At 54.5% G+C, this 9,649-nt stretch overlaps 1 protein-coding gene across 1 annotated transcript in view; it reads left to right on the forward strand.

Moving 5' to 3' along the window:
• Nucleotides 1-9,649, forward strand: part of Vipr1 (vasoactive intestinal peptide receptor 1) — a 30,783-nt gene that overhangs the window by 9,325 nt on the left and 11,809 nt on the right. Inside the window, exons 2-6 of the mRNA XM_013346643.2 lie at nt 1,852-1,957; nt 5,862-5,969; nt 8,030-8,136; nt 8,691-8,797; nt 9,153-9,285. Coding sequence (XP_013202097.2) covers nt 1,852-1,957; nt 5,862-5,969; nt 8,030-8,136; nt 8,691-8,797; nt 9,153-9,285 — 561 coding nt within the window. The remainder of the gene's footprint in view (nt 1-1,851; nt 1,958-5,861; nt 5,970-8,029; nt 8,137-8,690; nt 8,798-9,152; nt 9,286-9,649) is intronic.

Here is a 9,649-nt window from a genome sequence, read left to right on the forward strand (position 1 = left end):
ACCAAGGAGAAGCTGTGTGCTCCTATGCAAGCAAGGTGGAACAGTTGGCTGGCCCGCCCCAACTTCCTGACTACCCCACTCCCCACACCTGAGGATGAGCCAGTCACGGATCCCTAAGCCTTACCACTACAAGCATTCTGGCTGAAAGAGGTGATGCTTACGATCTCTAAGAGGACACACAGATGCTGGGTCTCCCTGAAGCTGCCTTTTCTTTCAATGGTTCTGCCAAACCATGCTTCGTGGCAGCCCCATGCTCCTTGTCAAGTTGAGCAGGACTCAGCAGCCTGTGTCTGGACTCCAGCTGACTGGGTACCTTTGTTCGGTATGTGAGGTCTTGGTGGCAGGGACATGCGGAGGAGGCAGTCTTCCTATGGACCTGAACTAGGACAAACACAATGCTAGCTGGACCGTTGGTGGCCTGGGAAATGATGATGCTCACAGGAATGGAAAACCTATTGGGGTGGGAGGGACACAGTGGCCAAGCCTCAGCTTAGACCTCTGTCTTGATGGCAGTGGAGAGAGCCAGGCCGTCTGCGTGTTGAGTCGTCGCTGGTATTGACTCATTTAGACCACTGTTCAAGTTCTGTGTAGGTCAGTGTTACAGGGTAGGGGTTCCTCTTGGAGGGATGAAGTAAATGAAGGCCCCATGTCTATGTTGTTTTGCTAGGCTTCCGTCAACAGGGCTGAGTCAGGGGTGGAGAGGGACTGACTGATGTCGATTCTCCATGCAGAGACTGAGTACAGGGTAAGAGCAATGAAAGGGAGACCCCCTCGGGAGCTTTGCCCGGGCCCTCGTGGAGACTGGGATGAGGAGACCCATGACAGAGGATGATTGCCAGGCGTGGTGGCCACTTCCTAAAGTCAGAGGCAGACCCGAGCTGTCCTATTCAATTGCTTCCCCACAGAGGCCTTCACCTTCTACATACCCACAAACCCTCAAGACCTGCCGCTTTCCCCTTGATCCCAGGCAGCCACCACTCAATCCCATATCTATCCCAGTGCCATGAACTGCCATGCTGCCAGTCACCCAACCCTGATCCTGAGCCAGGACATGCTGGCATCCAGGAGAAACGCAAGGGCATCTCCAACCCTTCTCTGACTTCCTAGAGGTTCAGGGGGCTGGTGGGGTCTGGGACTTCTTGTGGAGCCTCACTTACCCACTTTCTTACTCAAACCTCCCTGGTCCTCGTGGACTCTGCCTTAGCTTTTTCTGTGGTGAAGGAGATGGTGCGGTCTGGGCAAGAAGGGTCGGTATCCCTGTCCCAACTTCATGAGCAAAAGTGAACAGAGGATCGCAGACGGAGGAGATGATGCAGCCAGACTCCTTTGTTCTGCCCGGGCTTGGCCCCAGGAGCTCGAGGCTGGCGTCCAGCATCCTCTTACAGGGAATCACTAGCGTGGCACTATCCACCCAAGGGCAACGGAGGCAGGGACAGAGTAGCTTAGCGATCAGCAGAGAGTCTAGGGGAAGGCTCTTTGACCTCTGCCTGGGGCTGTGCCTCCTCCAGAGTATGGGTCCTTAGAGCAGCAGCTCAGGAGCAGAGACCTGAGAGGGTCCTCAAGGCAGAACCTGAGGGTCGGTGAGAAAATTTGGGGCACACAGGTCAGGATCAGGTACTGTCTAGGGCTGTTGTGAGGTGCAAACTGGAACTGGGATAAGGGCTCGTCTGGACCTAGGATGGGTTAGAGACTGAGGTTGGGGTGGGGGTTCAGTGTAGGGCTACGGTGAACATCCAGTGTAGAGCTCAGATCCGTGGGAGAAGAGCCGGCCCAGCCTTGGCTGGCCCCGGTCTGGCCCCTGCTCCTCAAGTCTGCGGATGAGGCTGACATCTCTGTCTGCTTTGTCCTCAGGGCAGCTGGGCAGCCAGCCCGCAGCAGGAGTGTGAGTACCTGCAGATGATTGAGATAGAGCACAGGCAGTGCCTGGAGGAGGCCCAGCTGGAGAACGAAACCACAGGTGAGTCTTGTTGTGGCAGCAGAGGAGTCCCGTGGAGTCCCGGGTTCCCTCGCGAGCCCAGTCCAAAGCGTGAGCCTTTCACAGCCGTCAGTCAGGTCAGGATCTGGGCCCGAGCAGTCAGGGAACACACAGCAGAAGGGCCACAAGGCCTCAGTGCTTTTCTGACCTCACCCAGGTCTGGGAAGTTCCCAGATCTTATCTGGGAACAACATGGTAAACCACGGCTTTGAAAGTACAGACAGGTCTGCCCTTAAGGGTCCAGCCACGGCTGCTGGGCCACTTAAGGTTGGAGATCTAGGGTACTCGATGGTAGAGACTTTCCGAGATGAGTCAGGTGCCTCTCCCCACCTGCCACGGGAGCACTGCCACGGGAGCACTCCCAAATAACTTCTTTGATCCCTAACTTACCTAGAGTGTAAATGAGACCAACTGGTCAGACCCTGCAGAGGCCATCAGGACAAACGAGGGCTCTGTCTACTTGGCGTGGTCGCCCAGGGTTGGGCAAATGTGGAATGGTGGGCAGGGTCTAAGGAAGCAGAGGGGCTGAGAGGGTGGAAAGCTCAAGGCTCACTGTGTTGGGAGAGAGCCAGCACGGTGGGGCAGAGGCAGAAAGTCAGCTGGGCCGCCATGCTGGGTCATCTCCCCAGGCTGCGCTTACTGTTACATAATGGGAGCAGGGAGCACCTGTCCAGCTTGCTGGCTCCTGGCTCCCGGCACCTTCTGAGGCTGTTTTGTAATCTTTTCAGGTTCCTCCTTAACCTTGGTGCAAAGGCCTCCTGTGCTCATGAGTGGATGTGGTTATGTAGTCTCATAGATGGGCCTGGCCTGGGCCGCACTTTATGGCAGGATGGCCCCTGACTCCTGTGGCCCTGAGACTGAAGCTTGGGTCAGCAGGTGACTTGACCTACCCACTGTCTATATGCCCCACCCTATGCTGCCAACTGCAGGCTGGTCTCAGCAGGCCTCAAGATGGCGTAGGAAACCTGGGAAGCCCAAACTCCAGAGCCCACCCCACTGCAGCTCAGACCTGTCCCCAGAATGGGAAATGGCCACCCTCATGAATTCAATGAGGTCACCACTGGCACAGGGTGCCTGTGCAGTGCCAACGCCCTGTACACGGCAATCAGCCTGGGATCTGGAAGAAGGCAGGCATAGGTTACAGATTTCAGGTCTGGCCTGGCAGCTGCTGAGGCTCTGTACACATTGGCGTGAGCACAGGTGGGCACCTCTGGCCCGTGTCTGTCTGAGGCTGCTCCTGCCCCTCCAGTATGCCACTCTGCCTGCTTCTAAGTGCATCAGTGTGTGTTTAGTCTGTACGCTGTGTCTCTCCATGTCTGCTCATGTGATGGCCTTCCCATGCCCATTCATGTATGTTGGCATGTGTGTGTCTGGGGTCAGTATGTCTGGAAGTATATGTCATTATGGATGGAACATTATATAAAATTGACTTACTGGGGGTTTTGTGCCTGTCTGCCTCTCTATCCATCTTCTTAGCCTCTTAGTTGGTTTTCCTATTGGGGTCTTAGCCCTGAATGGGCACACATTTCCCAGACACAAAGTCATTTCTAGAAACCAAGCATTTTCATGGCTATCACTCCTCCATGCTTCCCAGCCCAGCCACCCCAGCAAACCAGCGCTGAGCTGCCCCCTGCAAGGAGCTTCCTAACCGGCACCCCTACGACTCTCACTTCCTCAGGTCCCTTGATGACCTGGGCTCGGTACCGGTTCACAGCATTTGACGCCAAATGCAGAGTGCCCACAAGGCATAGCCCAGTGCCCTTCTGTTCTGTCTCACCTCTGGTGAAGCTGAGCACAGGACCCAGCACCCCCGCCCCCGCCCCCGCCCCCAGCTCAGGCTGGCAACTCTGAAAGCTCGAGGTCTGGCAGGGACCCAGACACAATAGCTGGCCTGCAAAACAGGGTGTGCCCAACACTGTCAGCCTGGGTACAGAAAGTCCAGCAGCGGCCAGTTTCCCAGAGAAATGCTACCAAGCCCTGAAAACCAGGAGAGGAATGTGTGAATAGGCTAGCGGCACAGCCACACCTCATCCTGCTGCCTTGCCTCCGTTTCCTCATCTGTGAAATGGACCAGTTATATAAGCTATTTGTGTAGAGACTGAAACAATGTTCAGACATTCCAGACCTAGAGCTTGTTGGTGTTAACTGAAACAGGTCCTAAATCATGAGCAGGTTTTCCCAGTCTGGAGGGGGGGGCTGCTGTACGTCCTCCTAGGAGCCCAAGATGGACCATCAGCCAAAGCAGCAAACCAAAGGCTCAGGATAGATGGGGGACATGTTAAAGTTGCCGGCCCACAAGAAGAGAGGCTCACTCTAGACGGCTTCCTTAGTCTTCACTGCAGATACTGCTGCAGCATCAGGAGGTCCCCCCCCCCCCCCCCCCCTCCCCTCCTTGACTGCCACATGATTGCAACCCTGAAAGTCCAGAGGCTCTTCTCCCAGGTGGGTGCATCCCTCCACCTCCTCTTCCCAGGCCCCCTTCTTGGGAACTTGTGAACCTTCGGACCTGGGCTGGTCTGGGCTTGGCCCGGCTGGCATTGACTTTGACTCTGGGGTTGGGTTTCCTGAGCAAATCATTGGGGCTGGCAGCATTGCAAAAGAAAGCCTCCTTCAGGAGAGGTGTCCAGAGGAGTTGTAGACCCTCCGGGAGACACCCCCTGGCATGCTCACCAGCCGGATCGCAGTACTTTGCATGCAAGCTCTGTGAAGAGCCCGTGAGCTCCACTGTACCCCGCGTCTCATGGGAACATCTCCTCTGCTGCCTTTACTAGTATAGAACACAATTCAGAAGACGCAAACTTGTGTTTTTAAACAATGGTGGTCTCTAACAGAGGCTCTTGGGATGGAGCTTGCTGTGTGAATGTGGATGAATAGCCTTGTTTGTGTCGAGGAGGCAGGCTCGAACTGTGGGGTTGAATTGCTTGAAACAGCTGCCGGTAATTTGGTAATAGAAGATTTTGAAATCTAAATGTCTGTTTTCTCACAAACCATAAGAATGAAGGCCGCTCATTGTGCTGCCAGAAATATACGGCGCTCTATAAAAGAGAAAAACAGAAAGGAGGGTGACGTATCAAGTGCCGTGTGCGTGTGCAGGCGTGATGGCTGTAAACCATAGAGGAGACAGTCTGAAGGTTGTGCCTATAAATATAAGCTGTGGGAACGAGAGAGCTGTAAATGTGGATTGCAGTAGACAGCTGAGCTCGACACTGACTCAGATAGCCCGGCGGTAGGTGACACGACCGGCTCACACTTTGACCAACTCTCGGTTAAGTTCAGAACACAGTGCAAACAGGCTTTGCTGCCTTTTCCCAGGGACGGCTTTCCCAGAACGCTCTGCAGAGTCAAAGCCACCGCTCTGGAGCACTCGGATGCCAAAGCCTCAGTTCTTGCCATTCAAAAGGATTGACACCTATACAAGTGCCCAGTGGCTCATCCAGGAGGAGAGACAGTGTGCCATGGAGCAGAACCAGCTAGACTACCTGCCTGGCATCTCCGGTGCTTGTCTCTCAAATGTGGATGTAGCTCGGTTGGCAGTTAGCAGGCACAACAAGCCCTTGGTTTGATCCCCAGCGTTGTATAAATGGGGCAGAGTAGCACACACCTGTAACTCCAACAATACTCAGGAGCTAGAGACAGGAGGACCAGAAACCCAAGGTCTTCCACAGGGCCATCCGGGGCTACCCAAGGCCCTGTCTAAAATAAGTAAAGAAGTAAGTGATGCCTACAGGGAAGCTCCATCCTCTTTCCCTTCCCATCAGAACAGGACCTCTGCAGCCTGGACAGACATGACCTCCACTCGACAGGAGACCCTCTAGGAGAAGGAGGAGGAAGAGTGTGGTCACGGTGCCCATTCGTTGACAGTGTGTGCTCTGCGTTCACCCCACAGGCTGCAGCAAGATGTGGGACAACCTCACCTGTTGGCCAACTACTCCTCGGGGCCAGGTGGTGGTCCTGAGCTGCCCCCTCATCTTCCAGCTCTTCTCCTCGATTCACGGTAAGAGCCCTGGGCTGGAGGCCAGAAGCCGGGCCGTGCGTTGTGAGTGGGGCCAGCGAGGGGGCTTTGCCAGTTAAGGAACCTGGGGGGCTTCACGGCTAGGAATGGCATCGAGAGGACTCGTGGGATTTGATTAGCTCTTCACATGGAGATAAGTGTGTGGGAAGGGCTCGCTAAATATTTGCCCAGCAATTGATAACTGATTGACTGGCAGGTCAGATTGAGTTATGCCTCCCATGTTCTGTTGTCTTGGTTATGACTCAGTCTGTCACAGCCTGGGACAGATGACCTTTAGTGCCCTAGGAAACCACCACACAGCTTTGTTTATGTACCTTGTTGTGCTCTATTTGATCAAGCATTCACATGTAAGACAGAAAGGGAAAGGAGGCCCCCTTAGGACCCCCAGCCCACGATCAGTCCACAGATGAGGTACCTCCCATCACTCTGTGCCTCGTGCTACACGATGGGAAGGAACTTTGGAAACTGCTACCTGCCTGGCCTCTGGGAGTTACCGTGCTACGGTCACACCTTCAAGTGAGACTGTAAACAGATGTGTAGTAAATGGGCAGAGGTTCTGGGAGGGAGAAAGAGGGGGGCCCTAGTGTTGAGGATCTGAGGGGATGTGAATGAGCTACCATTCCTTAGGCACAGCCCTCACCTCAGAGCGCACCTGATATAAAGATTTCAGCTCCCAGGACCCAACAGCCAAATGACCTTGTGAGGTGAACAGCCTATGCAGCAAAACTTTTTATTATTTATTAAAAATAATAAAACTATTATTATTGTTAATCAATGTTAATAATACTCTAGTTCTGAGTAGAACTAGAAAGAATTGGGAGACTCTGGCCAGTGACCAGATATACCAGAGAGTGTGGATAAAAGGGTAAAAGCCGTCACCTTCGCTCCCAAGGGGCCATTTGCAGAAGTGGGTGAAGGGTGATGCCAACCCCCACTCCTGACCTTTGGGGTGACAGGGCCAAGGAAAGCATGCCCCCTACAAGGAGTGTCGGTTCTTACAGAAACTAAAAATAAGAGGGGTTAGAAGGAAGTCTTCTACTTTGGCTGGATAAAATACTTGCAGGAGGGCTGGGGGGATAACTCTGGGGGAAAACTCTCGCTGTGCAAGCATGAAGACTTGAGTTCAGTTCCCCAGCACCCTTGAAGTACAGACATGTGGAGGGCGTCTGCAATCCCAGCATTCTCAAGACAGAGCTGGCAGAGATGGAAAAAAATATCAGGTGGTTGGACAAGTCAGTAAGGTCCCAGGTGGCAGGCTACAGACACAGTGCCCAGTCTGGCAAAGGTACCGAACCATTGAGGCAAGACCTGGGACCAGGTACAGATGGATGGACAGACAGACAAGTAGATGAATGGACCGGTGGACAGAATTCAAGTGGGCCATGCCAAGCAGTGGGAAACACGCTGAGCTGCAGCCTCGGGGACAGTGAGGCATTTTCTGTGCCTTGGCACATACACACTGGGTGTTCAGATAGCTGGTCGGTGGGGCCACCCTTGTGTTAGGTGTCCTGCTCCTAATGGGGTCCAGGTGAGGAAGGTTTTGAACTCTTCCTTGGTCTGGGTGTGTTTGACCTGGTTCTTCTGACATGGCCTTGCTCTCTCCATGGGCCCACATGTTCTTACTGTGCTCTGATCCGTAGAGAGCGTGATACCTTTCTGTTTGCGTGACTAAGCCCCCCATCAGTCTGTGCCTTCGGGTTGGTGCTGCACAGGTGGCCATGACTGTGTACACAAACCAGAGTCTTCCTGCCTCTGTGTTTGCACTGAAAAAAAGGAGGATCTAAATTCCGTTTTGTAAAATGGAGTTATGGTAATGTCTGCACTGAGCCTGTCATGGGGCCCCCAGCTGCCCTGTGGGGACTTCTCACCTCAGGGGAACCCCAAGAGCCTGGGTCTGGGAGCTGGAACCCAGCAGCACCAAGGCACGGTGTGAGCAAGACTACGTTCTCTGCCCTGTGCCCTGCACCCTGCTCCCTGCACTCTGCACCCTGCCTCCTGGCTCTAAACGCTGTATCTTCCCTCTGTCCATCACCTACTTCCAGGACGCAACGTCAGCCGCAGCTGCTCTGAAGAAGGCTGGTCACAGCTGGAGCCCAGCTCCTACTACGTTGCCTGTGGGATGGAAGACGGTGCATCTAGTGTGGATGAGGTGAGGGAGCCTTGGGCTTCTGTCCACCCTGCAGTCCACCTTCCTCAGGCTCGCACTTGGCCCCTGGCTCCCCCAACAGGGGACACACAGGACTTTTGTAGGATCACATTGGGGGGGGGGGCGCTACACTCAGAGCAGCCAAAATTGCAATAGAAACCCCCATGCTGGTTTGCCTCTCTATATCTGTAATCCCAGCACTTGAGAGGCTGGGGCAAAAAGATCACGAGTTTGAGGCTATCTTGGGTTATACAGGGAGATTCCCAAAATTCTATTATTTTAAAAAAATAAATGAGTGATTGGCAAGCGGGAGGGAGTTGTAAGTTCCACTTGTTCCCATGCTGACATCCAGCGTGCACAGCAGAAAGAAGGACCCACTGGGGACACTCTGGGCACAGGGTCCATGCGTCTATGAAAACCGGGGCTTAGCTGCTCTTGGGAGTCCTGAGGACATCTTCCTTGTGTGAGACAGGGGCACCAGGAGAGTCTATAGCCAGCCTATTCTCCACCAACAATCCCCCAACTTCTACCCAAAACCCTTGCCTGCCTCCCCCCAGCAACAACAGACAGAGTTCTACAGCGCCGTGAAGACTGGCTACACCATCGGCTACGGCCTGTCCCTTGCCAGCCTCCTGGTTGCCATGACAATCCTGAGCCTGTTCAGGTGAGGTAGAGCCCCAGTGTGCCCCTCCATTGTCTCACCCTCAGACAGCTCCCAGTCCCCGCCCTTGCCTCTGCCAAGCTAACCGTCCCAGCCTCAACAGCAGGTGGCCAAGATGTGGCCTCTAGAGTGGTCTTGTTCCCTTTCCTCTATACCACACACCTGAAGGAGAGCCTGCCAAAACACTTGATGCCCGGGAGGTTGGGGACTGGGGGTTGTCACCTTGGAGGAAGGGCCTGTAATACGGGGTTGGGGGCCACATATCTTCCCACCACCTACCTAATCTACCGGTATGGCACCAGTCAGGGTGGGGTGGTCCAAGGTCCCTGCTCATCCCAGCTGGATCTGCCCCTTGCAGGAAGCTACACTGTACCCGAAACTACATCCATATGCATCTCTTTATGTCCTTCATCCTGAGGGCCACCGCTGTCTTCATCAAGGACATGGCTCTCTTCAACAGTGGAGAGACAGACCACTGCTCCCCGGGCTCGGTGAGGACCCGGCTGAACCCCCCGCCCCTGCTCCATATCTTCCTGTGCTTCTGTTCCTCAGCCTGCTCCTCCTCTTCTTTCTCCTCTCTCTGTCTCTGCCCCTCCTCTCTCCTCTCTCCTTAAGGACAGAACCACAAACGCTCTGACCACCCCTCAAATCCACTCCTCTCTCAGCAGCAGCAGCAGCAGCAGCAGCAGCAGGTTGCTAAGCCATCTGGAAGTTCACAACTTTACCTCTGCTAGTAAGAAGTGCATGTGGACACCTCATGGTGAGGGCCCAGATTCCCACACCCCATAGTCAGGGCCCCCACACCTTACAGTCAGGGCCCAGATCCCCACACCCCACAGTCAGGGCCCCCACACC

The sequence above is a fragment of the Microtus ochrogaster genome, chromosome 5 (assembly GCF_000317375.1).
Source record: "Microtus ochrogaster isolate Prairie Vole_2 chromosome 5, MicOch1.0, whole genome shotgun sequence".
NCBI lineage: Eukaryota > Metazoa > Chordata > Mammalia > Rodentia > Cricetidae > Microtus > Microtus ochrogaster.